Consider the following 26,870-nt stretch of genomic DNA (forward strand, 5'->3'; position numbering starts at 1 on the left):
AATTATTTTTCTCTTAAATAGTCTGGGCTAACCATACACAACTTGAAATGGCAATTCCTGGTAGTTTATATTATTACCTCCTACACCAATTTTTTTCCTATAGATCTACAGATCACTCTCAGAAAGGGTCCCCACAGCACACCCTGACTCCTGACAAAGCTATCCCAAATTTTACAATAAAGGCAAATGAAAATACATAGAGAGAGCTGAACTTTTATCCCGTGTAGGTGAAGGAGTTTGTTGTTGACTTATGTACATGGCATCTATCGCTACCTAAATAATCCTAGGTGAGCAGCTGCCCTCGGTGCTCTCGGATGCTGAATTAAATGGATGAGGCTGCCTATATAGTTGCCCAGTTCCTGGGTCAGCATGGTGGATTCATCCCGGTGACCTCCACGGCGAAGAAACCCACCCTCCTCTATGAAACGCCGAGTGCTAGGTGGATAAAACCGCGGTCATTCCCTACTAGGTCTTTTTTTCTGAGCAGACAAAAAGAGGTGACTTTTGTCCTTTCCTGGAAGGCACTGCAGCCGGTGCAGCCCCCTCTCATCTTTGGGAGCCAAGTATAGGAAGAGTTTCTGATTGAAAAAGAAAAGCAGATACATCAAAATGAAACATAAGGCTTTTTTTTTTTTTTTTTTTCCATTCTAAACATCAGCATAAACTGAAAAAAGGGAGTGCTGGATTTCTCCTCACATGCAGTCTGCACTGAGGGTTGAACGCTTTCAAGAAGAGCCACTCTGAGGAGAAAAAAATAAGAGGTTTTTGAATAGAGATATCGCACACTACACACAGATATCGCAATAAACTACCTTTGGGGATTTTTTTTAAGATGTATGCGACTATTAAAGGCAACTTTTTGAGCCGGTATTGTTCAAATAACACCTTCTGGTGCCATTAATTTTAAAAACCCATTGGCTATATCTTGACCTGGCAGTGGAGGATCTCGGGACCCCTCTGGGCTTGGCAGGGGCGGACCCTCGCTCGGTCTGACAGCTCCCTGGAGGTTAAGACGTTATTCCTCGACTTGTTTTACCCCCGGCTCTGTGAATACTGCGAAGGGCAAAGCTCTGGAAGTATGGGTAGATGTTGCATGGGTGAAGACAGGGCGTACCTTTCCAGGCGGAGCAGGGAGCAGCTGTGAGTACAAAAACCGCTTCAGCTGGACCCCAGAGCAAAGCTGGAAGAAATCCCTGCTGTGAAAATCCCGCTTCGTCCCGCGGCGTCCGCAGGATCCCCAGGACTTGTGGCAGACTGTTCCCCCCAGCCCTGCTCTGCTTCAGGGCGGCAGAGACGGTCACCCTGAGAAACCAGAGGGATGCCGGAGGCGTGAGCACAGGATGCTTTTGCTTCATGTTTTAAACCATCCTATTAACGAGGCTTTTCTGCATTCACTAGATGGTTCGGGCTGTAAGACTCTTAAAACACCAGCTAGCCGAACAGTGTATTTTAGCTCTATACATCTGGCACCTTCCCCTTCTTCCCATACCGAGATTTTGAGGATAACATCCACCGTGAGAGCAGGCTAATGGCTAGCTAACCAGGAGGATGCACCGCAAGGCTTTGCTCGGCTGTAGGGTCTCGGCAGCGGCTGGTCTTTCTCTGATCTATAATATCATGAGTTAAATCTTGGAAAACAGTAACGACAGGCTGCTTGGTGAGTCCTAGGGCAGCTTGTTGAAAGGTCTTGTGCTGGCTTGCCCAAGAGATGCAAGACCTTACCAAATCTGAATAGGAAAGCAGGTGTCACAAAGGAAGGTCCTTTCCCCAGGAGGACAAGGATAAATATTCGGGGCTTTGCTGGCAGTTATTTAGCGGAGCGTGGACCAACCACCTGCTTGTCAGCATGAATAATATGTAATCCGAGGCAGCAAGGTATGGGGTTTTAATTTAATTTATCTATCTCCACTCCCGTCAGTGTCTTCGTGCTGCAGGGAGCTGTGGTTCCTGGTGGGCAGCTATGGTGCATGGCGCAAGCCTTACACACCTCCTGGGTTTCATATCTACATCTTGGATGGCTCCACACAAAGCAGTTGGCTTGTCAAGTAGGAAAAAGTAAGGGTGAGCCTTAGTTAATTGTGAAATTCAGGTCAATTCTCCAATGGCAGTAGATGGCTGCATCTAGGCAGGTGGATGCTGCCTCTGGGGTGAGGATTCAGCTCCAGACCCAAACAGCTCGATTTTCATTATTTGTAACGCATCTTCCAGCGCCGTGCGGATGTCTCAGACGCTGCTTCGCCTCCGGCATCTCTACGTGGGCAGTGAAAAGCAGCTCTAAATCCCCATTAATAACACCAGGAGACCAGACGTGTTGCTCACAGGACATCTGAAATGAGATGTCTGGATCTGGAGGCGAACCTCACCCCTTCAGCAAAGGGTCATCAAATAATTATGACTTTTAAGTTTGGATCTGTTTGTCAGACGCCAGGCAGCATGCACTCTTGCTTTGCTCTCTGGTGTAACTCTGTCAAGCGATGATTAATGTTATCCAGGAAAAATCAATGTTTATTTATTCTATCTGTCGTAGAGTGTGATTTTAGGAGCTGCTGATTTCTCCCTGCTGAGCAGAGAGAGCAAACCTGAATTTATCTTTTAGCTCCAAGTTAGGCATCATGTCTAAAGCAAAGTGAGGCGAGACAAATCCTGGCCCTTATTGCTGCACCATCCCACATGAGGAAAAATTACGCTAAGGGAAGTTGCATTTTCCAGTGCTTTCACCTAGAAGAGGTCTTCCTGGGACACAGGGAACAGATATTTATTCCTCATGTACTCACACTGGACTGGGAACACTCAAAGGATGAGCAATAATTCCATTTTCCCAGCAGTTATTGTGAAAATCATGGACTTCCATGTGTAAGTGGCTTGAGAGGAACTACGAGAAAGCCCTGCAATTTATTTATGCTTTATTCTGGTATGGTATTGCCCTCCTTCCTTGCCTTAAAATATGCGCCCGCTTCCAAGTGTGTTGCTGGTGGTTGTATGCATTTGGGCTAAGGCTGAACGGGGAGCCTTGAGGAACGAGGGGCCTCGGGAACTGGAGGTTTTCTTCTCTCAAAGAGAATTTACCTTATATTAACTTAAGTGGTGTAACTGATTGATAGACAAAAATTGACATTCTTAACATTATTGTCAGATTTGGGCCTATTAACCATTTCCATTTGAAAGACACAAAGCAGCTGAACTGCTTGTATATTCAGTATGGTTGAAGATAATTATACATTTGCATCCGAGTTTATTCTCCTGGGCTTCACAAACCGAGAAGACCTGCAGGTGACATGCTTTGTCTTATTCCTTGCCATCTATGTGGTCACTCTAATAGGAAATCTGGGAGTAATTATATTAATCAGAATGGATTCGTGCCTACACACCCCCATGTACTTCTTCCTAAGCCACTTGTCTCTCCTGGACGTCTGCTACTCCTCTACCATCATCCCTCAAACCTTGCTGAATTTTTTAGTGGAGAAGAAGGTTATTTCCTTCGTTAGGTGCGCCTCTCAGCTCTTCTCCTTTGCAACCTGTGCCACCACCGAGTGCTACGTGCTGGCTGCCATGGCGTATGATCGCTACATGGCCATTTGTAACCCCCTGCTCTACTCTGTGGTCATTTCCCAGAGGCTTTGCGTTGGGATGTTGACTGGTGCCTACTTAGCTGGTGTGATCAGCTCCACCATACACACCGTTTCCATATTTCGTCTCCCATTCTGCTGGTCCAAGACGATCAATCATTTCTTCTGTGATGGACCACCACTGCTAGCCCTCGCCTGCTCTGACACCCACGTCAACGAGGCGATGGTTTCTGCCGTGGTGGGATTCAACGTGCTAAGCACCACAGTCTTCATCCTAGTCTCCTACTTGTCGGTCCTCTCCACTGTCTTGCGGATCCGCTCCATGGCCGGTCGGCACAAAGCCTTCTCCACCTGTGCCTCTCACTTGGTCTCCATCGCTTTGTACTACGGCAGCTCCCTCTTCATGTACCTGCGCCCGGGCTCCAGACACTCCTTGGAGCATGATAAGGTGGTCTCCATGCTGTACTCCGTTGCAGTCCCCATGCTGAACCCACTGATCTACAGCCTAAGAAACACGGACATGAAGAACGCCATGAGGAAAGCAAAAGGTAGAGTCTTCTCCTCCTTGTCCATCCATGGTTCCTGATCAGCTAAAAGGAGAGGGCTGCCCTGCCATGGTGAGGAGAGTTAGATATCACACCTTCAAGAAGCAGGGTTAGATATCGCACCTTCAAGAAGGAGGGTTAGATATCGCACCTTCAAGAAGGAGGGTTAGATATCGCACCTTCAAGAAGGAGGGTTAGATATCGTACCTTCAAGAAGGAGGGATAGATATCGCACCTTCAAGAAGGAGGGATAGATATCGCACCTTCAAGAAGCAGGGTTAGATATCGCACCTTCAAGAAGCAAGGACTAAATGCACCTGGAAACAGGACACCTGGAAAACAAGTTTCTGCTTGAATCAAGTCTACATGCTGCGCTAGGAGGGATGGGACTTTCCCCGGCTGTAGCTGGAGACCTGACAGTGACTGTGTATTGGGCAGAAAGTTATTATCCAAAGTAAATGTTATTTAAATATGACTTGAAATAAATATTATTTATTATTTAAATATTATTAAAAAATAATAATCAACTTCATTTCAGGCTTCAGAGACCAAAAGGGAGAATGCAGGTGGTGGCTTTGCCCTGCTGACATCAAACCAGCTAGTGTCCGATCTCTCACGTTTTACATTAACGAATGTCCTCTAGTGATGTTCCTGGCATTAGGAGGATGTTAACTGATTTTTCCAGGAGTTTTAGCTCCAGACCACAAAGTGAGGTCGCGTGAAATAACGCTGTGACGGTGTGTTGGTCATCAAAGCACTGATGGTAAACGGGGACAAGTCATATTTGAGCCTCTGCTCTGCCGTGAATTTAACCAGGCATGTAAAGAGCCAGAGTGCTGGCAGGAGGGAGGATTTTAGGTCTTCCTTTCCCAAGGTGCTGGTGGCCTGGGGTTGCCTTATGATGGAGATGGAACAAGTGCAGTGCTGAGCTGCCTGGATCTGGGATTTCAAGCTGTGTTATTCACCCTGCAGATGCACACCCTACCCAAGCAGGTATTCTTAGTGGATTATTTCGCCTTCCCTGTATTGTTTTAAAATAATGTTTGAAATATCTTTTTTTTTGTCCTAAAGTTGAGTGAGTTTTATTTTTCCCCTCCTATTATGTCACTTTTCCCGCTTCACAAGCCTTGGTTTCAGCCTAGTACTGAATGTGGAAGAAAGAAATTAAAAAACACGGGGAAATCCTTTTCTACCCACGTCCAGTGCATCTCCAGGACTACTAGTCTGGTGCCTTCCAGCAGAAAAACAGATTTACATTAAAAACATCTAAAGCCATCTATATACTTCTCCATCTTCCCCACACTTTCATAGCTCGGTATTCTCTTCCATCTGCCCCATCCTTTGTGTTTTCTAAATGTCTGGGACCAAGTTATCATTTAATATTTGTACTAAGGGTTTTATCGTGTCTCTTCATCTAGCAGAAGCTTTCAGGAAACACTGGCACTCAGGATTCATCACAATAAAACTGGCAAATCTGCGTTAATTCTGTTGTATCCTCAAAGCAGCTGTGTAAAATGATGCTTTTGAGCAAACTGTTGTGCAGTCACCAGTAAAGTGTACGGAAATAACTGTATCTGCTGGAGAGGACTCCCCATGGCCACGCTCCAACCATTTGTACGGTGGATGCTCCGTTAGGTTTGCTTTCAGCACCCTTCAATGCAACGTTAGATGATCCATCAGCTTTCCCTGTTGGTAGTAAAGGGCTTCCTCAGCGAAAGACTGAAACAGAGAAGTTTGTGGTAGTCGGCTTAATAAAAAGCAAACTGGACTTGTCTTTCTGCAAGACCAGGTGGTGGCACGGGCAGCCTGGGTAGGTCTCTACAGGAGAGCCGGTCTTGGAGGTGTTGGTGCAGCCAGAAAGAGTTTTGCCAGGAGGGGTGGGAATTGAAAGGGGCTTTTGCTGAGCAGGTCAAAATAATTATCAGCTGGAGGAGCGTCCTGAGGGAGAGCGGCTTGCACAAACATCTGAGGTAACGCTTCGTCTGGGATAAAACCCCTCTGCCAGCCAGCCTGGGCGATCCTGCTCCCGAGCATCTCTTCTCCTGCCGCGGCTTCGACCCATCGGATGGGCTTCTCAAGGAGCTGCAGGCACCACATCTCCCGACACCTTTCCTTTTAACCAAGCAGGTAAAAAAGGGTTTGACGTTTCCAGTTGGCGAGCCTTGCTGTGCCGCCTCTCGCATGCTTGACGACATTTTTAAGCGCAGGCAGTACAAGAAGACTCAGCCCGGTGCTTCGCTGCTCTCGCTGTTATCCCTTAGCCCGTAACACGTTTCACAACACTTTGTTTCCAGCGTGACTCGACTGAGTTATCTCTTTAGCTGTTTGTATACTTCATATTGCAAAAAATACATTAGTATTGATTAACACCTGAAAAATGTACACCAGTCCCTTTTTGTGGGGGCCGGACTTGGTGTAATTAGTTACAAGGAGCAGATTATTTTTTTTTTTTAATTTCATGTTACAGTAGTAATTTTTTTTTTTTCAAATTTCTGCATTCAAATGATCAATTGGCAAACCTAAACCAAAAAAAAAAAAAAAGGCCTAATTAATACTTCTGTTTTGTTCATATGGCTGAACAGCAGCCAGCTTCCTGCATCCCTGTTGAGATGAGAAGAAAATTCAGAATAAAAGCTTGTGCTCTGTGAAGTCCTGCAGCACAGGCTCATGCTCAGGAGTAGCTCCAGCCGTACTTGGCAAGATGTTAGATATTTTTATTATTTAAAATAATGTATTTAATCTTTAATATTTAAATATTTTTTAATATTTAGCATGTTCTTAACCTTGAAGCTGTTTAAGATATGATTGTCCTCTCCAGGGCTGCAAGTTCACGTATGAGCTGGTCACCGCAGGTTGCCTCTACGGGATGGAAACGTGCACCTCTAGGACACAATCCACTTAATCCCAGTGATGAAATTGTTGTCAACAGAGAGAAATGCATGCTTCAAGGGTACGAGTCGTCCAGACGGAGCTACAACTACGTCACCATTACCAAGCGATGTTGACCAAGAAGATCTGAGGTCGGTAGAGTAAAACGAGTGGTGCTGGGACTTAATTACCCTCCTGCACTCACTTCAGCCTTCTGGTTTTTTTTAATTCAGCCTATTCTAGGGGAGTGGACGCTGTTTCGAGGCTGGGACATGCTGCTGGAGCTGCATTTAAAGGAAGCCCATCCGTGCTCTCCAAGAGCATCCATGGTGTGAACCAAGCGCCCTAGCAGGGGTTAGGAGGTTTGCTTCAAAAAACCACGCTCCTGACCCCATCTACAACTGATCTAGGGACATTTCAGCTGAGATGTGGACATCTGTAGGTAGATCTTCCATCAGATAATTCATCTGCAGAGGGGCTGAATGGGGGAGATGGGAATATCCAAGCTGAAGCTTGAAAAAGTTTGGTTTAGATATAATGTGTTTTAACACCGTTACGTGGATATTTGAGTGGGTCATAGAAAGCTCACTGCAATCACAGCAAAGCTGTGCTGGAGACAATACCACAGCTCCACCCCTGACCCAGCACACGCAGGGGTTTTTTCTTCAAAAGCAGATAAATTTAGAAATTAGAAAAAAGAAAACAATGTCAAGTGCACGGCTTTATTTCATGACGAAAAGGCTGCACCAGAACTAATGAGGCCACAGAAGAGCACTGATCCAGTCTGAAAAAAAAAAAGAAAAAGAAAAAAAATCCTTAAAAATTCCAGAAATCAGTGGTGAGAATCTGAATGTTCTCTGTTTTCCACATTTTGGAATGTGTTTATTTGACTTCATTTTTTTACACTTGGATAAACAGCTTGATATTTCTTAGCGTATCACTAGTACAGTGTATATAAATCATGGCAGAATTATTCTCTTTTAATATCTGACGGTGTAATTAGCTCCTTCACCTGTTTGACTTCAGAGCTTGGGCTAAAGGCAGAAATACAGTTGCCTTGTCTTTTTCTAAAAAACCACGCCGTTTTCTATCGCATTTACTTTATGGATTAAACTCCAATGTTTCCACAGTATTTCTCTCTTAGGGATTTATTTCACGGATTCATTTTATTTCTATGCAAATTCATCTAACTTGTAGAAATGATGGATGGAGAAAACCTCACTGTTTTGTCCGGCTTCATCCTCTTGGGCTTCTCTGATGCCCCAGAGCTACAAACCACCATGTTCACACTTTTCTTGTCCCTGTACGTTTTAATGGTGCTGGGGAACCTGATGATGATCCTGCTAATCAACGCCGACCCCCAGCTCCACACCCCCATGTATTTCTTCCTGACCCACTTATCTTTCATAGATTTTTGCCTTTCCTCCGCTATCGGCCCAAAAGCGCTGGAGACCTTCCTGCTGGGGAGAAGCCACATCTCTTTTTTGGGTTGCTTTGCCCAGATATATTTTTTCCTTGCTCTGATCATCTGTGAGTGCTTCCTCCTGGGGGTGATGGCTTACGACCGGTACGCGGCTGTGTGCAAGCCGCTGCTTTACGCCACCACCATGTCCAGGGCGCGTTGCTACGGCATGATGGTGCTGGTGTACACCACGGGCTTCCTCACCTCCCTGGTTCACACCGTCCTGGCTGGGAGGTTGTCCTTCTGCCGGGCCAGGATGATCAACCACTTCTTCTGCGAGCTGCCCACCCTCCTGCAGCTCTCCTGCTCAGACACCCGCGCAAACCAGATCTTGCAGGTTTCCAGTGCTGGGCTTAACACCGTGGGCTCTGTCCTGATAATCCTGGTTTCCTACATCTACATCCTCTGCACCATCCTGCAGATCCCTTTGGCCAGGAGGAGGCTTAAAGCCTTCTCTACCTGTGCCTCCCACCTGGCTGCCATCACCATCTTCTACGCGCCGGGGATGCTCGCCTACGTCCAGCCTCACAAGGCGTGCTCGCGGGATCAGGCCAAGCTGGTTTCAGCGTGTTACACCGTCCTGACCCCCACCCTCAACCCCCTCATCTACAGCCTGAGGAACAAGGAGGTGAAGGGGGCCCTGAGGAGGCTGTGGGTGCAAAAGGTGGTGCCGCGTCTATCCAGGCTTTGAAAACGCATTTGCAGCTCTTCGGTACTTTGGAGGTAATGAAGGAACGTGCGTTATCGGTCATTATCCGTCTGCTTACAGACAAGGAGATCACACAGCAAGTACAGGGTATGGAGAACTAGCATAACGAATCGTTCTCTTCAAACAACTTCAGTTTATTTTAATCGTGGCGTGAGCCTTTAATAATTAATCAGAATAATTGTCAGCGCTTTCCTAGCAAAACCGAAACAGTACCACGACGTTTTGTGTCTAAATTGTGTTAAATGAAAATACTGCCCACAAAAAGGATGCTCAAATTGGAGGCAAACAATTACTAATATTTCCATTGCCTGCTTGATAATCATTTTTCCCAAATGAGCGTGAAGAACTGAGGATCTGTTTAAGTCAGCGATATATGGAGAGCTGCAATGTGGCCCAGACTCTCTGAATTTTTCTAGGAGCATTATTAAATCTGCTCTTACGAAGGCTTTGCTGAGACAGGCGTCAGTGAGGTCCCCTGCCTAAAGGCTGCAAGCGGGAAATCGCGGTTGCCTGTAGAAGAAGGGGCAAAGAAGGTTTGCAGGATACTGCCAGAGGCGACCCTGACGAGAGGGGTACGTTTATCCAACGCCAGTGACCTGGCGGTAGCAGGGTGGAATGCGACCATCCAGGGGAAGGTCCAGCTGGGACCTCAGATGGAATTTCTGACCAGCGTACAGAAGAACCATCAGAAAGCACAAAGCCATGGCGTTGGCTCCGGGGACTCGGAGCCGTGGGCACACATACGTTAGCACGCTGCCAGAAGTGTGTCCCAATCAAAATCTTCTTGGGACGTGTTGTCTTTACACCTACTAATCTTTTCCTTTTTGGATGATCAGTAACAGGTCCGTGCTTTGTGTGGCAATTTGACCGAGTTATGACTCTTCTGTATGTTATCACACGGCTGAGGTGGAAGACGCTCTAAAGAAAACAGTAGACAAAGGTTTTTTAACATTTAATCAAGACACACCTTTTATGTTTAATGAACTATACAGTTTCTGGAAGAACATGTAGCTTGTATAATGACAAAGTGAATAAATTTTATGTTTTAAAATAAGCATCTTTGTAAACCGTGGTCTTCCTAAAAGAACTGTAATGAAGAATGAATGAATGCAATGGCAACCAGTTAAAACCAGCTTTAAGCTGGCGTGAAGTGAAATGCTATAAAGCTTTTAATCAAAGTTTCTGATGGAGCTTTCGTGAAAAGTAGAGGCAATTGGACAATTTCCCTGAGAAACAGAGAAGGTGATATCTGAAGTGCCTTCCTCTGTGTGACTCAGAAGGAGGGACAAGAATCGTTAACGTGCAGCGAAGGAGCTCATCGCTCCTTTCTGCTCCGTCCTTCTGTCCTCTATGCATAGGGATACACCAGAGAAGGCTGGATACGGTGCTGTAGCTGTGTTTAGGGCACTGGGTGAGGAAAAAAACCAGTTCCTCTCTCCCCAAGACGTCAGGGAGTGCAACCCCCATCATTGCCACGGCCAGCATCACCTGGGGCCTCCACCCACACCCTCTGCCCAGGGCTCGGGGCACTATTTAAGCTCAGCCCTGGGTCCTTAACTATTTTCAGAGCTGTGCTTGGTCCTGGTCCTGGTCCATTCTGCAGCTTTCCTGGCTTGAATTTGGCTCTCTGTTTCCTCTGGGCCATCGATGGGAGCTGCTGCTGTGCTCGGGCGCTGTGGGACCGTGCCCTGCGGGTAAGGCTATTGCCCATCCTGTGTCGTGGCCACCTTCGGCTCCCAGTTTGCCTTCCCTTATGGAGTAACTGGTCCTCGCTGCTCCCTGAGCCACACTGCATCATGCAAATGGCTTGAATAACTCTTAATACGAAGCAAAACCCTCTACTGTCCAAGCTGAGGATAAAGCGAGCTCTTATGAAAGGTAAGTGTTGCAAAGATCTCCACATACCCTTTGTCCTGTGGTTGTCTCTTAAGAAAAATGACCCCTGCTCAGCTGCATGCTCCAGGTGGATTTTATTTTACTCTATATTAGCTATCCACAAAGTAGACTCCTACATCTGAGCAAAAAAAAGTTAGGGTTATTGGTATAACAATATAGTGGGTGTGCTTAGGTCATGATTTCTATGGCCATCTAAAAGAAATGATGCTAGGAGTATTTATCTCTTATTTTAGCTATGAAAAACCCCTAATGTCTGGACTAACTCAGATGCAGCCATGTGCAAATTAACGTTAAGTGACAGATGACCCCCCGCTTCTCTCTGTGGGGACCTGGCATCCCAGCTCTTATTGCTCAAGGTCTCTAACTGGTTGCAGTCAGTCATTTCTGCTTTGGAGAGCATGAAATTCTGCAGCATCCCTCGGTGGTACCTTCTCGGCTATTCAGCTGTCTGGGGGAAGAGTCAGCTGGGAGGAAATATCATTTCCAGCAGCCCCATGACAAGAAAATAAGGGGGGGAAAAAAAAAAGCACTTCTCCATAGCTAGTTACATTCAATCATGCTAAACCCCTTGCCATTAGGGAGAAATAACACTCCGAGCTGCTGCTGCTGCTTCTCCTCCTAAAGCAGATAGCAAGATGAAGCCCATTTCTCTCCCACAGAGGAAACCTGTTGGGCTGAGTTAGCCGTCTCGCAGCTGTAGGAAGCAAGGTGTAGGATGAGATCCACGCGGGTGGCTGAGAGGGCTGCTATGCCGGCAGGTACGGCACAGACACAGCGACGCTGCCTCCAGGCTGTGAGGTTCCGGTCACACCGTGATTTAGCATCTTCCTGGTGCTAGATCACAGCACTTACTGCTCGCAGCTCAGCGGTCTCCGCTTCTCCTCCCTTTCCTTACTTTCCATGGCACATCCCCCTGGAAGGAAATGAGAGGGTTTTTTTTTTTCCTCGTAGTTAGCCCAAAGTGAGGTGGGTTTTTTTGGATATACCTCCCCAAAAGCCTCCCTGAACTTGCCTCTGGAGGAATCGCTGCTTGAATCAGTGCAACTTCTTAAGAAGCTAAGCTTAAGAGGGCAATTCCTTATGAGCTTATTTTTACCACCTCCTATGATAGTACACAATTTCACAGAAAAAAACCCCAAGAGATGTCAAGGAAATGTTTATCAGAGGTCCATAACGACAGGATGTTTGGTAACATTGAGTTTCTGCAGATTTTAAAGCATACTTAATATTTGCTGTACGTGCTTCTGTAAATACATGTGGTTCCTTGCTCCTCCAGACAGCTGACATAAGACTATTTAAAAAGGCAAGCAGCAGGAGTTTTATCAAGTGATTGGGGTCAGTTTGGTCAGCAGGCAACTTCCAAAAAAATATTATTTGCTGTTGCTTTTCTAAGCGCGTCCTTGACCTCCTTGTTCCTCAAGCTGTAGATCAGAGGGTTGAGCATAGGGATGATCAGGGTATAAAACACGGCGGTGACTTTCTCCATCTCCAGTGAGTACTTGGAGCCCGGTTGCATGTGGCTCAGCCCCGCGGGCACGTAGAACAAGGTAACGGTCAGGAGGTGGGAGGCACAGGTAGAGAAGGCTTTGTGCTTTCCTTCGGCAGACCTAATCCTCAGGATGGAGGAGAGGATGTATACATAGGAGATGACGATGATGAAGAGCGCAGACATGGAAATGATCCCATTGAAGGTTACAAGCAAAAGCTCATTGAGGTGGTCATCAGAGCAGGTGAGTTTCAGCAGAGGGTTAGTGTCACAGAAGTAATGGTTGATGACGTTGGGTCCACAAAAAGGCAACGGCAGCAAGCAACACGTTTGGATTAGGGAGTTCAAAATCCCCCCTACGTATGACCCGGCCACCAGCTGAACGCAGACCCTCTTGGGCATAGAAATAGTGTAGAGCAGCGGGTTGCAAATGGCTACGTAGCGGTCGTATGCCATCACAGCCAGCAAGAACACCTCTGTGGTCACAAACACAAGGAAAAAGAAATGCTGGACAAAGCAGGCAGAGTAAGAAATGGTTTTCTTTTCCGCCAAGAATCCAATAAGCAGCTTTGGAGAAAAGACGGAGGAGTAGCAAAGATCAACAACAGACAGATTGCAGAGGAAGAAGTACATGGGAGTGTGCAGCTGGGGGGTTGTCTTGATCAATGTGATCAGCCCAAGATTGCCTGTCAGGGTGACGAGATAAATCATTAAGAAGATTATCAAGAGAGGAGTCTGCAGCTTAGGCTCACTTGTCAGTCCTAGGAGGATGAACCGGGTCACCGTGGTGTGATTGCCTCGAGCCATATTACCGTAATTCATAGTAGCATGCCTGTTGGAAGGAGGAGAAACAGAGTGAAATAGGGAAGAGCAATGGCATGGCTTGCACAGGATGCTGCTATCAGCCAGTACGCTATTAGGCTATTCACTGAAAGTACAAAGCTTTGATACTTGACATAACATCTGACTGTGCTTAGGTTCTCAGCAAATCCTCCCAGGCAGAGCAACTCAACCAAAACCTTTCAGAAACTGCATTTTGTCCTCACTCTCTCTAATCAGGAGGCTGAAGGAAAAAATTAGTTTTTTTCCTTTAAAAAAAAAAAAACCAACCCCAATATTGAATGACTTGAAAACTGGAGAAGGGGTGAAGAATTTGTGAACTTCCTCTCGTTTCGTTAGAATAGGAGGTAGAAAAGGGGAACGCATCTCATTTTCCCCGTGAGAAGACTGAACACGCATGAGTCACGACAACCCTGGGAGCCCCGAATCCACCGTGCCCTTTCTGATCAGCTTTGCTGGATCCCTGGCTGCCCACACCAGCTCCCCAAGCGAGCTGCCAGAGACTCGGGAGGGTCCCTTGGCAGCCTGGAACAGAAACTCCCGTGCTGGATAGCCTGTTCTTGCTGGGCTGCCACGTTTCTGTCGATACTCTTGGTCAGGTTCTAGCCCGGAGGGAAATATTTCCCCCCCCGCAGTGTGGCAAAGCACAGTGAAACAGGGTTTTGTTACACTTAATTTTTGTATCTGCTCCAGCTCAACTATTATTTACGTGGTTGTCTCCACTCACGGCAGGGAAGGCAGGCATTTTCAGGCTGCTCTTCACAATTGTGAGACTAGGAAATGAATTGTACGTAATGTGTTATAGATGTTAATAGAAAGCTGCTAGCTGTATTCAGGGGCATCCAGGAGGCGGGGAGGGGAAAAAGACCCAGAAAAATCACTTATCAGAAGGCTCCATATAGCAGAAAGAAAACTGGTGCCTTCGTTTTCAAACCACACACCACCTTGCACACAGTATTTTTTTCTAATCAAGCCCCTCCAGTGCCAGTTACTCACTCTTTCTAGTGGAGCACAGCAGATGTTAAGAATCCTTTGTACGCCTAAAAGACTTGCTTCTGGTATAAATAGTGGTACTGGTATTAATTAACAATATCAGTGTGACAAACAGCAGTGGAAATCTTTGTTTAGAACAGAAAATGTAAGGGGGGAAAAAAACCCCCAGACTGGTAGCGAAAATAATATGAACTACAAGGCAGGCAGGCGACGGTGTGGTACCTGAGGTGAATAGCAGGGGAAGAGAACTTTAATCTGAGCTACACGAAGCAAACCTGTGTGCCAGCACACCAGTAAAATCTCTTCCACATGGATCATCCCTGCAACTCCCCTCCTTCAGCAGGGAGGGAGGATAAACTCTTTCCCTGCGATATCGAGGCCAAATGCTTCAGCTGTCTCCTGATTTTCTTTTTATTCCAAAGACACTTGTAAAACTTTTCGTAAAGGGATGGCTGGGACCTACTGAAACGGAGCGTGCTGCTGTTTCTCTCCCAGCACGCTGTCCTGGAGTGTGGAAGGACGCCGTGGGCGATGCCTGGCAGTTTTGCTCGCGCAGCAGGCACCAGTTGAGTGCTTTACTTCATTGTCATTCTTGGGTTTAGTGGTTCCCATCGGGGCGGCTATCTCGCATTTGAGATGTATCGCTGCGCTCCACTTCTCTGGTACAAAACCTGATTCTTACTTTATCTCTCCGTAACAGACAGGGTTTTCACTTTACAAATATTTATGAGGTTCCAACATACCAGGAATAGCTGGTAGGGCATTTCCAGGGTTTGGCTGCAGCTGCTTTTGCCTTCCACTCAATGAACATTTTTCTGAGAACACTCTAACATCTGTATATACAAAAATCCATAACAGATCCACCCAACCCTGCCGCTGGGACCAAGCTCTCACCTTCCGCAAATGAGGAATAATATTGCAGCATGGGCAGGAGCAGAAGGTTGCTCTAGGCTCTGCAGCATGTTTTTATTCTTCCTAGAGAAAAATCTTGGAAGATTTCCTCATGGGCTGAGCCCTGCGTAACACCCCTGGGCTACAGGGCTTTCTGTGCTGCTGCATAGCGCGCTCCTGCTCTTGTCTTCCAGCTGTCTTCCCTGTTCAGTTTATATACATTCAGGGCAGAAGAGCAGCTTTTCCAATGTTTTCTCGGAGGTTTTATCACAATAAGATGGTGACACATACTTAAAAAGCCTGAAGATAACACCTAGAAATTCAGGCATATGGAAAATACACAGTTCAGGTACATTCTGCTAACGAGCCTTTTGCCCTGAATCAGTAAATTTGCAAGCCTGAACGCTGCGGGGTTTAATCTTGCTCTACGTTTGAAGCCTCTGCCTGCAATCCCGCTTTCCTGCGTCACACCACATGCTTACCCAGCACCCGGCTGCATCTTTCTGTGATTCGCGCACAATATGCGGGCGCAGAAAGAAGGAACGCGCTCTGTTGTCCTCCATTCTTCCAACTGCTCTGATGCCACAGGAGGAGGGAAGCGGCGGTTTGCAGCTGCGACACTCGGAAGCGAGCCCGAGCAACGCAGCAGCTCCGTCAGCAAGAAGCAACGGCGCGCGGCACCAGCCTTTTGACCAGAGCGAGTGACGATGCTGTCCCGAAGGCCTTGTGCAGGGGGACGGCTCCTGGGTTTATTTACTTCTTTGGCCCTCATCGATCAAATCCCTGAAGTAAATCTTAGCTGAGCAAAGAGCTTCCCGCCAGCCACGGAGGGGATCATTAGAAACTCTCCGAAGAGTCTGGAAGAAGTTTGGACTTGGGTCCTGTCTCCTCCAGCTAACCGCGCAAGGCTCGTTAACCTTTCTCTGCTCAGTGCTGACGAGGAGGGGAGGGAAGTTTTTCATCTGTGCTGAGCCACAGGCGGGAAAGAAGCCATACGAGCGTGCGAAATAACGTTTAATGGGATGCCAGGGTTTGGAATTTATTCTCCTGTTTGGACCGTGCAAGTTTAGAGCCTCACTTAAACTACAGAGTTTAAGGTAGTCGAAAGCGTGAGTGCTGTAACCAAAGTCAAATGTGCACATACATCACTTTCTCTCCCTGCATGTGTAAGTTTTTTACGGCTCAGGCTTAGAAAAACCTGATTTTTCAAGTTGATCACTCCTGCGCCTGGAGATCACCACTGCAGCTGCATCCTGCACAAACTACACCCAGGAAGGCCAGGGAGGCCGAGAAGATGCACTTCCAAAGGTACAAAGCATAACGTGTGCTGCAGCGTAACAGCACAAGCCAAGCGTACAAACACCAAACCCTAGTTCTGTCATCACGCTGATGATTCTACTTGAGGTTCATTAGAGAAATTATATTCATTTAAAGGTTGCTTTCTTTGTGTGCATCCCCTGACAAAACTGGTAGGCAGCAAACTTTAACGTTGTTCCCTTAAGTAAATTAAAAGTATGTGAAAAGGGAGTTAACCTTTCTTAGAAATGTTTCATCATTCCTGTCTCATTCCTTGAACTATTCTTGGCATCGTTATAACGTGATACATAATAACGTGATGAACTACACGCTACTCAGGTGAGCAAGAAGTGGGCAGGACGAAGGAGGACTCTGCAACCAGTTGGAGACCAGGGTCAGGTTGAAGAGGGTAAGCTTGCAGTTTCTTTGTCCTGCTGCTGACTTAGTTTACTTCCTTGCTATCAGCATTTTCCTGACCCTTACTTCCAAATATTATTATTTTTTTAATCATCTTTCATTCCCTCACCACAAAACCATTTCACTGTACCTTTCCACGTGGTCACAATGAAGGTACTCACAGATAAAATAGGAATACTTAATTAAGAAGCTCCTGTTAGGAGAAATTACTGATTGAAACATTTAAGAGAATACACATCAAGAAAACACAATCCCAGTTTTTTGTCTTTACTGCATTTTGAAATGAAATAACATAATTAAGTAATGAAATCTGAGTAGATAAAATGTCTGAACCGCTACAACTACTAGGTGAGTGTCAGTTAAGGGTAACAGAGATCTTAGCAACATCATAGGAAAATATATTTCAATCAGTTTTCACTGATAGCTTTCTACACCTAACAAACACATTTCAAAAGAGAAATATCCTCATCATTTTAAACGTATACAGTAGTCTACTGTTTATCATAAGTGTATAGCTTACTATATATCCTACTATGTAACATTATAGCCTACTATATATCATATATTGTACCGTATCAGTAGTATAGCCTACTATGTATTATAATAGCATAGGGATAACTTACCCCGGTGACCAGGTAAATCTGGACGGAAGGTAACGGGGGTGCAGGGTACGTGGGAGGGGGAAGGCAGGAGAGGGAGAGGCAGGACGGAGGAAGCGGGATGTGGCGGATACCAAAACATCCCAGAAAAGCCAGGCTTTCAAACTAACCTGCCCAGCAAGGCTGTACCTTAAAGCCTCCTGGGAAAACTGCACCCAGAACTTAGCCTGGGCTCCGCTTCTCTGTTAGAAAAGACAAACGAGCGAGAGGACGTTTAGAAGTTGCTTAAACTGTCTGAGCAGGTTTTTCCAGCTGAAGGGAAAAAAAAAAAAAAAAAGCTTGTGGTTCGGTGACAAGAGGCGACAAGGATTCAGGGTTGAAAGCGCAAATACTTGCAGATAGAAGCTTTGTTAAATACATAAATATACAGAACAGGTGATAAAACATCACCCCTCGTGCTGATTTTAAAAATCTGATTTTCCCTGCAGCGCTTTCCTGGCGCAGATTCCGCAAGGAACGTGATGGGACAAGTGACAGCCGCATTGACACTTGTGGAGAGCCCAGCTGCCGATCTCAAAGCACACCGGCTACAGCTGCCCTCCTTTGAAACATCCGGGCTTCCTCTTGCCAAAAGATCTCCGGCTTAGGGCTTGGAATTAAGGTTAAGCCCAGACCCTGTGAAAACCACCAGATCAGAGAAGCAGGCTTGTAAGTTTTGGGTGCTCTGCGCCGGGTGCCCCTTCCGCACACACGGCAAGCTGCGGCCAGGCAGGACGTCCAACTTGAGAAGCTCCATGTGCAGCACCGGCTGCTATTCTTCCTGCTACATTTAAGAAGATTTCTGAAGCAGCTTAAAAATCGGGATTATTTTAGCAATGTTCATGGAATTCCCCTGTGAAACAAGCCCAGCTTCTTCTCTTATAACGTGGCAGAGAGTTGACCCACAGATCTCTCCTGTCTACAAAGCAGCCAAAAGCCACTGTTAACACCAGGATTAAAACTCGAATTTTCTGTATTCAGGCCTGTGCTTGATTTGTTGGCTGTTGTTGCTAACAGGCTTCCCTCTAAAACTGGGATTTTTCTTCACCTGTGCAGCCTTCAGCAACAAGGTTTAAGCCACCTCTCCAGAGAATGAGAAACATCGTATTTGTGTATAAATTTTATTCTGAAAACAAAATCCAGCACATGGCTTTGACAAGCAAGAGGAAAAGACTACGCAAAATACAAAATAAAATAAGAAACAAAAAGAGGCACTACCTTTTTTTTTCTTCTTAGTCTGGGACCTGTCTCTGTGTACAACACGGAAGGATGCCTCATGAAATCAGGCAGTGAACAGGCTTCCATTCCAGGTTTATTGACATTTTTCATTTAAAACATAAAACAGAACCTAGCAGCAAAATTCAGGCTTGGAGAGCTGCAGTCTCAGCTCAGCTTATCCTCGGTTTACGCACTAAGAGCGGGCCAGAACTTTGCTGGAATCAGGATTACAATTATTTTTTTTTTTTTTTTTAACAAAGAGAAGTGGCTACAATGAGGGAAGGGAGAACCTATACCCAATCCTCATTAAAGGGAGAAGTTTACCTCATTATTTCAAGTCTCCTTCCCAACTCCAGCTTGCCTTCCATTCACATCTCGCCAGTTCCTCCTTCAGCCTCTGCTGCTTGCACCTACCTCTTTTTGGATGGATTGTGTCAGGCAGAAATCTCTCATTTGTACCCAGTTCGCTCTCTAGCTGTTCAACTTTTTATTTCTTAAATCAGAGAGGGTGCTTGCGATCAGCGCCTCCCTTTAACTCCGCAGCCTGGGTATCACCTCCGGGCCCGGCGGCCTCCTCATCAAAAGGTCTCAAACCGATGAACGCTGCCGCTGAACTGCTGAATGCAGCTCCCTGGTTCCTCACCCCTCCAACCCCCCCCCACGCTGTGGTTGTTTCAGCTCTCTTCTCTCCCAGCCTCATACGTTACTACCGCTGCGCAGGAAGACGCTGATCTGATTCACTAACCTAGCCTTGTTTGGGAAGCACTTTAGCAGCATCCTTCCTAGCACTAACACGCAGGACACAAAGACAACCGTTCGTTATTAGCCTAAAATTCCTGGCTGAGCACAGAAACCCACCGCAGGGGTTTGCGGTCGGCCAGTCTGGCTATTTGCCCTTTTTGGTCTTCGCGGCCACGGCGTTGTTGGTCTTGGCTTTCTTCTTTGCCGAGCCCTTGGTCTCCGGCTCTTTGCGTTTGGCTGACGTGATGGAGCCCGTCACCTTGAAGAAGTCGTCCAGCCGGCCCTGCGTGCTGCCCTGCCGGCTTTTGCTCAGCCTCTTGACCCCGTTGCGGATCCGCTCTTCGTTGAACTGCTTCTCCCCGCACATGAACTGGACGATCTGCTCTTCGTTCGGCTCGGTCCACTTCAGCTCAACTGTGTCGGGGTTGACCACATCAGGCTCTAGGAAGAGCTTCTGGGCCTCTTTGTGCAACCAGTTCTCAGGCAGAGGGTACTTCTTGGTGTCTATCTGCTGAACGATCTTCTCAATGGTTTTGTGCTCCTTGATGAGCTCAACAGCGCGCTTGGGCCCAATGCCGCGGATGCTCTCGCAGTAGTCACAGCCCAGGAGGATACACAGATCCACAAACTGTTCCCAGGTCAGGTCTAGATCCTGCAGAATACGGTTCAGGTGAAACTCCTGGATAGGCAGCTTCTTCGTCTCGCTGGCGGTAAGGTGCCGCATCAGAACGGGACTGCCGAAGGTCAGGCAATCCATATCTTCCGTAGCAGCTGCATAAACCTTCCCAGCCTTCACCAAGGTAGCGCAGCTGGCTTCGGCCTCCCCCGGCGCCTCCACGTAGGGGATGCCCATCAGCGTTAGTAATTTCTTGCACTCGTCAGTGTGCTGCTGGGTCACCTTGACCAGCCTCTTGCTGTACTTCTCAATGTTGTTCTCCTCTCCGGCCTCCTGAGCCTCCTGCAGGTGTTTCTCGGCCTCAGCCCGGCGCTCGGTCCGCTTTGCCAGCTCCCCCGATTTCAGCTGCGGGGGCTTGCCATCGAAGACGTAAACCGGCTTGATGCCGTTCTCCACCATGCGGATGGTCCGGTAGAACATGCCCATCAGGTGGCTCGTGGTCTCGCCCTCCTCGTTCTGAAGGACTTCAGCTCCCTGCCGCACGGCGATCAGGAACTGGTAGATGCTCATGGAGGCATCTATAGCGACCTTCCGGCCGAAGTAAGACTTGATGTCATTCTCCCGGATGGCGCCAGGAGCCACGTCGGCAATAAGCTTGGCCAGGCCATGGATTCCCATCCTGGGGAACAGAAAAGGGGACGCTGGGATCAGCCTCTGCACACGCATGGTGCTGGGGGTTAACCGCTGGGCTGCGGGGGTGGTGTACCACCAAAGCAGGAGGGACGAAAGGGAGGTGGCTGCTTCCCCTGCAAACCGTTACCCCATGGGCTGCGGCCTCCGCTGGCTGCCATTACCCCGCTTCCAGCTTCAGCCTCCCATTATCCCCCTACGTTACGCCCCCACCTCAGCCTCCCCAGCATACCATTATCCCCCCTGCCTAGGTCCATTGTTACCCCCACTTCCTACCTCAGCCTCTCCCAGCCCCTCTCCCCATCATGCCTCACCCTCCCCCAGCCCCACCATTATAACCATCCAGGTCCCATTACCCCCCCCCCGTTCCCACCTCCCTGTTTCACGGCTCCACCATCACCCCTCTACCCACTATTACTTCTCCTGGCCGCAGCCTCCCCAGGCGCGCCGTTAACCACGCTTCCCCGGCCCCCAGCACGCCATTACCTGCCCCCCTTCCATTATCCCCCTCTTCCCGCCTCGGCCTCTCCCGGCCCGCCGTTCCCACCCCCCCTCCTCAGGGCCCGCCGTTATCCTCCTCTTCTAATCACAGCCTCCCCCAGCCTCACCATTACCCTCCCTTTCCGCTGCGGCCTCTCTCGGCCCGCACATATCCGCCTCAGGCCTGTCTCAGCCTGCCCCAGCCGCCATTATCCACCCCTTTCTCGCCTCAGCCTCCCCCCAGCCGCCATTTCCCCCCGGGGCCGCCTCAGCCACCGCTACCTCCCCCCTTCCTTCCCTTCCCTTCCCTTCCCTTCCCTTCCCTTCCCTTCCCTTCCCTTCCCTTCCCGCCTCCACCTCCTCCAGCCGCCACTATCCCCCTCCCGGGCCCGCCTCCGCCTCCCCCAGCCGCCATTATCCCCCCCTCAGGCCCGGCTCAGCCTCTCCAGCCGCCATTACCCCGCAGCTCGATCCCGCCACCGCTCCCGCGCTCCGCCGCAATGCTCGCCGGGAGCCGGCGGAGCCAATAGAGAACGGCTCCCACTCGCCCCGCCCACCCATCCCGGCATGCCCCGCTCCCGTGCTCCTCTTCCGCTTCCGGCGGGGGACGGGCAGCGGCGGGAGCGGAGGCGACGTGTCGGAACCGGGACCTGGGCGCCATGGTGAGGGCCGGGAGCCGTGACGGGGGGGCCGGGGCCGGGGCCGCGGTCGGGAGCCAGGACTGGGGGCCGGCTGGTCCCGGTGGCGCTGCTCACCTTCACCGTGTCCCCGCAGGAGCTGGAAGCGATGAGCAGATACACCAGCCCGGTGAACCCGGCCGTCTTCCCGCACCTCACCGTGGTGCTGCTGGCCATCGGAATGTTCTTCACCGCCTGGTTCTTCGTGTATCCCCGGGCTGGAGGCGGGGGTAGGGGGGCGGGCGGGGGGGAGATGGGGGAGCGGGCAGGGGTTCCCCTCACCTTGCTCTGCCTCCGTTCCCGCCTTAACCCCCGGGCTGCAGCTACGAGGTGACTTCTACTAAGTACACGCGGGACATCTACAAGGAGCTGTTGATCTCGCTGGTGGCCTCGCTCTTCATGGGTTTCGGTGTCCTTTTCCTGCTGCTGTGGGTTGGTATCTACGTCTGAGGCCCGGGCAGAGGAGCACCGGTACCGCCTTGGGAACCCCGATGGCTGTAAGCTCCCTGAGGTCTTAACGCTCTGCATGAGTCTGGGTGGGGGGGTCCTGGAAATGTAGCCCTGTGAGCCCTGGTCTTTACAAAAACCACTTTTCCTTAAGGGTGAAGTTAGGATGGACAAAAGGCTGTGCCCCCATCCCAGCAGCAGCCTTTGGGCTTAAGCATCGCAGCTACTCCGAGCTGCAAAGCAGCCGTTGGGTAACTTAACTGGAGAGCGCTTCTATGCCCATTTGTTAACTGGGGGCAGAACTGGCGCTCATCCCCGGCTGAGGCAGGAAGGAATTGTGTGTGCTGGGTATTGTCCTTTGCTCCGTGGCTTTAGTAGTGGCAGAGTGGCCCTGGGGAACGCGGTCTCACCGACCTCCTTCGTCTCTCGTTTGGTTGTAGGTGGGAAGCGCTACAGCGACTCTTTTTGTATTTCTTTTATACTTCAACAACAAAGCCCGTATCAGGCATGGACTGTGCTCCTGTCGAGTGACTTCCGCCAGCCCAACAAACCAAACCTGAATAAAACTGGCTCTGTGACGCACCTGCCGTTGGACTCATGGTTTGTCTTTTAGATACTATTTTATCACCCGGCTTTTCCAAACCACTTCAGTGTTGGCCCAAGATCCACGTCCCTTGGGATGGGCCCAGTGTTTATCATAGATTTCCACAGCTATGTACGCCCAGAAGTGTTTCAGTGCCACCTTGTGCCCTAGTGCCGCTAGGCCCTAGAAAATAAGCGCTTCCCCCTTCTTCCTAAGCTTGTTTTTATCTCCCTCAACTTTCATTACCTTATCCCTTACCCTCTTTCTGGTATCCCCTTACCCTCTTTCTGGAAGGCTGTGCCCATTCTCATCCCGAGCCAGCAGCTTTGTGGCTCGGCAGCGTTCACGGCCCCTCGCAAAGCGCAGAAGGGCAGGGACCGCTGCGAGGTGGGTCACTTACCGTCGGCAGCACGCGCGCTGGGGACCTCCTACGTTAGAAATGGAGCCGACGGAAACACCCGGTGCCGCGCTTCGGCCAGGTTCCGCGCTCCTGAGGACAGCAGCGGCTGGGTGGACGTGCCGTTTGGCCTGGGTGAAACGACGCTTGCGGAACAGTCTCCGGCCAGGGTTCCCAGGTAACGCGCTGGTGCGGCTCCTCAGGTGCAAAGCAAGAATAACGCTTGTCTGGTGGGCGCCGCAGTGGGCGACACGAGCTGTGTTTGTGGGAAATGAGGTTTGGGGAGGAATGCTTGGGAAGTACAGGACAGAACAATCTTGTACCTGGATGCGCCCTTCGGTGAAGTAGCGAATTAACTGCCTTGCCTATAAAAGAGGAGTTTGTTTATGGCATGCATAACTATTTTTATAGGTAGCTTTGAATTTGTAGCCCAGCTTTCGAAGCAATTAGATTTCAAAATCAGAAATTCCAACAGGTAGCTGACAGATTTAAAGCCCTCATTTCCTCTTTGGGGAAGGAAGCTTTCCCTCCGCGGGTGCTCTGGGATGCCGATGGATCTGGCCCTGACCTCTCGAGGCGCGAGCAATGAGAGCTCCTTTTTATAGCTGTTCTAAAGCAGGCTACATAGCAGTGAGCAGCCACAGGCTGGGGCTGTTTGGACCCTGCACGGACAGGCACGTCTGGAAACTCTCGCTGATTAATGAGACGGGGGTTCCTCCGTCCTGTGGGAAGCAGTTTTCTAGCTACGGAACTGAAAGGCTGTTGTTTCATAGCAAGGGAGGAATGCGCCAGGAGCCGTCCTTGGATACAAAGCAGTATTTATATATTTATTTATATGGGCATATTTACCTCCAGCATAAAACAAAGTCTAAATAAGCCAAACAAAAAAGTGGGGAATCCGGAGACTCAGCACTCAAATTCAGCAAAATATAAATATAAATCAGAAAGAAAGGAGGGAAACCACGCTTGTTCCCCACAAATAAAAACCGATAATCAATAATACCTGCTAAGAATGCAACTCTACAAACTTGCTGGCAATATACAGTGATTAAAGCTGTGACAGCAACATTTAAACCAAACAAATTAGTGCTTTACTTTTTTTTTTTTTTTTCCTTAATTCTTGCAGTGGTGGCATAGTCTCTATTTACAGGCTTTAAGCTCTAACGGTAGGACAGAATGTTTGTGAATTTGCTTTTGAAACAAACTCCGGAACAGCCAAACTTTGGCAAGTGGCCTCGTTTCCACACTTGTCTTCCTTCCTGCCAAGAATGTCTAGAGAGATGAAGCGTCTCGTTTCCAGCGGAAAGAGCGGGGTTTTCCCCAAGCTGTACGGCTGGAGACGTCGGCTCAGAGCTCCCTCCGTCTCACGCAGGGAAAGGCCTGATTGTTAACTCTCTTGTTACTGATTGGGGATGGGGAACATGTCTTCAGTGAGGGCAGAGACACCTTTGAGGGGAGTCTATGCAAACAGCTGTTTCCGTGGGCTTCGAAGCAATCCTGTGACCCTTTAATAATTACAAACCCCTTTGGAGCTCGTTTCCGCCTTGCTGCGCAGCGGCTGGTGGAACTGGCGTACGCTTTGTGACGTACTCTTAAGACAAAGGATGCTATTTGCGATGTAAGACGCTAAAAACCACGTTCTGAATCCCTCTCCTCTTTTGATACCAGGGATCGCTGTCAGCCTGCTGCTGCTCTGCCGTGAAACAGCTGTACGTGGGTAGGGCCGGCCTTTGCACTTCAGGTGTTGCCTCATCTCAGTTCTTAAGCTAAACTGGCCACCGGTTTTGAGGCACGCGGCATTTTATGCATGTGTGGGAAATCACGGTTCCCTCGTGCAGTCCTGTTAGCAGAAAAAGGCACTAGAGATGTTCCCGTAGCCCTTAGGCACTTGGTTCGCCGGGGGCACTCGTCAACCCCACGGCTAAGCGTCGCAGGGATACCTGAGAGACTCCGTCTCCTCTTGGGCCACCGCTGCTGGCACGTTTCTAGTGATTGATTGATTCCTCCCCTCCAGGAGTGGCTTTCCGCATAGCAGGGTGAGACGTACTCGTGGGTCTCCGGCTGACACCTCAGCCAGGACCACCAGCGAGGGGTTGGAGTGGCGGTGGTGGTGACTGCAGGCAGCGCTTTCAGCTCTGGCCCTCACGACGCTGCCCGTTACCTCTTCAGGGGCTAAGCGAGCGTGCGGGCATTTAGCCCAGCTCGACCGTGCGAGGGAAAAGAGCAGGTCTGAGGAGGCTACCTCTCAGCTGAGCCGACATCGAAGAGCACATGGCATTGCTCACCTGAATAAGGACTCGCCAGACTGGGCCACTGATTGCCAAGTGGAGAATAAAAGCTGCCAAGAAAGTAACTTCCCAGTTTAAGGCCAAGCAAAAAAGCTCGGGGCAGGTGGAGGGAAGAGCGCGGAGCGGCCTCTCCAGAGGAGATGTGTCCTTCCCAGTTGCAGGAAGCTGAGAATCCCACTGAGCATGGAGCTGACCTGCTTGTGCGGAGGTACTCCCAAGCCTTGGGACCTCTGGAATTCCCGCTGAGCTCCCCAAAGTCGGGTGGTCCCCTAGCTTCGCTCCTCCTTGGCTGCCCGGCGTTCCCTGCCCACCCACTGGTTCCTGCCTGCCCAGGCTTCAGTGCATTTTAGTAACTGGAGAGCATCACCAACGCATCGTTCCGTGGTTTTGCTGCCTGTAGGCACACGGTGGGAATGAAGACCTGACTTTGAAACCGCCCGACAAATAAAGAGCCAGGTCCTTCGGCGGCAGAGACGCCAACTCCTAGCGACGTCGCAAGGAATCGCAGGGCTGTGGCTGCTTTGCTGGGACAAGCTCGGAATGGAGTTCTGAGCTGGGTGACAGGAGACAAAACTGCTCCCCAGACTGGGGAGAGTAAGGCCGCGTAGAGTCCCACGAGATGTGCGCAGGAACCATCTCTCTATCTGGATAAAAAAAAAACGTCTTTGCAGCTTGTTTCTCGGGAGCAGCAGAGCCAGCCGCGCACTCCTTGGTGCTGGTAACAACGCGGCCGGCAGCCGGCAAAGGGATTGCTGCATCGGTCTCCGCTCAAAGCAATCAAATGCAGCAGCCAGAGCCTGCTGCAGTTTCCCAAAACCAGTTTGGTTCGAGTTGCCTACGTCCAGTGACGGGGGGCTGCAAGGAGCGAGGCGTGCTCTTCTCCGAAGCCAGCTTTAGAGCGTGCTTCAGGCGGGGTGAGTGGCGTTTCCCCCTCACCGCCCTTCCCCAGCGGTGGCTGCTGTTTCCTTACAGAAATGCATCTCGGACATAAGAACCTGGGGGTGGCTCAGCCTCCAGGAACGCGGATGTCTCCTTTTTAGCAAGAGGTGCTGGAGCAGGACGGGGAGGAGGACGCGCGCGCGCGCGCTGGTCGGTCAGTCTGACGTGTCCCAGCACCGCTGTAGCA

General features: G+C 49.3%; 5 protein-coding genes across 5 annotated transcripts; 3 read left to right on the top strand and 2 right to left on the bottom strand.

Annotated features, from left to right (window-relative positions):
* The first annotated feature begins 3,195 nt into the window (after positions 1 to 3,195).
* On the top strand, positions 3,196 to 4,152 carry LOC127017395 (olfactory receptor 1038-like). Its single transcript, XM_050898430.1, has one exon. It carries the CDS (start codon positions 3,199 to 3,201, stop codon positions 4,150 to 4,152), a length of 954 nt encoding a protein of 317 aa, XP_050754387.1. The 5' UTR covers positions 3,196 to 3,198.
* A 4,026-nt stretch (positions 4,153 to 8,178) lies between these two features.
* Positions 8,179 to 9,132, top strand: LOC127016460 (olfactory receptor 8I2-like). Its single transcript, XM_050896974.1, has one exon. It carries the CDS (start codon positions 8,179 to 8,181, stop codon positions 9,130 to 9,132), a length of 954 nt encoding a protein of 317 aa, XP_050752931.1.
* Positions 9,133 to 9,308: 176 nt separating this feature from the next.
* Positions 9,309 to 13,354, bottom strand: LOC127016462 (olfactory receptor 1052-like). The gene is made up of 2 exons (XM_050896978.1): positions 12,430 to 13,354; positions 9,309 to 9,349 (listed from the first exon to the last, which is right to left on the bottom strand). Exons 1-2 carry the CDS (start codon positions 13,352 to 13,354, stop codon positions 9,309 to 9,311), a joined length of 966 nt encoding a protein of 321 aa, XP_050752935.1.
* Positions 13,355 to 19,488: 6,134 nt separating this feature from the next.
* Positions 19,489 to 20,860, bottom strand: FEN1 (flap structure-specific endonuclease 1). Its single transcript, XM_050898409.1, has one exon. It carries the CDS (start codon positions 20,858 to 20,860, stop codon positions 19,712 to 19,714), a length of 1,149 nt encoding a protein of 382 aa, XP_050754366.1. The 3' UTR covers positions 19,489 to 19,711.
* A 1,106-nt stretch (positions 20,861 to 21,966) lies between these two features.
* On the top strand, positions 21,967 to 23,063 carry TMEM258 (transmembrane protein 258). The gene is made up of 4 exons (XM_050898431.1): positions 21,967 to 22,014; positions 22,127 to 22,236; positions 22,353 to 22,526; positions 22,917 to 23,063. The coding sequence occupies exons 1-3, from the start codon at positions 22,012 to 22,014 to the stop codon at positions 22,477 to 22,479; spliced, it is 240 nt and encodes a 79-aa protein (XP_050754388.1). The 5' UTR covers positions 21,967 to 22,011; the 3' UTR covers positions 22,480 to 22,526; positions 22,917 to 23,063.
* The last annotated feature ends 3,807 nt before the right edge of the window (positions 23,064 to 26,870 follow it).

This window comes from Gymnogyps californianus, chromosome 5, assembly GCF_018139145.2.
Source record: "Gymnogyps californianus isolate 813 chromosome 5, ASM1813914v2, whole genome shotgun sequence".
NCBI lineage: Eukaryota > Metazoa > Chordata > Aves > Accipitriformes > Cathartidae > Gymnogyps > Gymnogyps californianus.

What these genes read in the sequence shown, in the direction of transcription:
- LOC127016460 (XM_050896974.1), top strand. Translation starts at nt 8,179, where the DNA reads ATGATGGATGGAGAAAACCTCACTGTTTTGTCCGGCTTCATCCTCTTG.
- FEN1 (XM_050898409.1), bottom strand. Translation starts at nt 20,860, where the DNA reads ATGGGAATCCATGGCCTGGCCAAGCTTATTGCCGACGTGGCTCCTGGC.
- LOC127017395 (XM_050898430.1), top strand. Translation starts at nt 3,199, where the DNA reads ATGGTTGAAGATAATTATACATTTGCATCCGAGTTTATTCTCCTGGGC.
- LOC127016462 (XM_050896978.1), bottom strand. Translation starts at nt 13,354, where the DNA reads ATGAATTACGGTAATATGGCTCGAGGCAATCACACCACGGTGACCCGG. An exon ending in CAAGGACGCGCTTAGAAAAG is followed by an intron (nt 9,350 to 12,429) that starts CAACAGCAAATA and finishes ACTGTTTCGGTT; the next exon opens with TTGCTAGGAAAGCGCTGACA.
- TMEM258 (XM_050898431.1), top strand. An exon ending in TTCACCGCCTGGTTCTTCGT is followed by an intron (nt 22,237 to 22,352) that starts GTATCCCCGGGC and finishes CCCGGGCTGCAG; the next exon opens with CTACGAGGTGACTTCTACTA.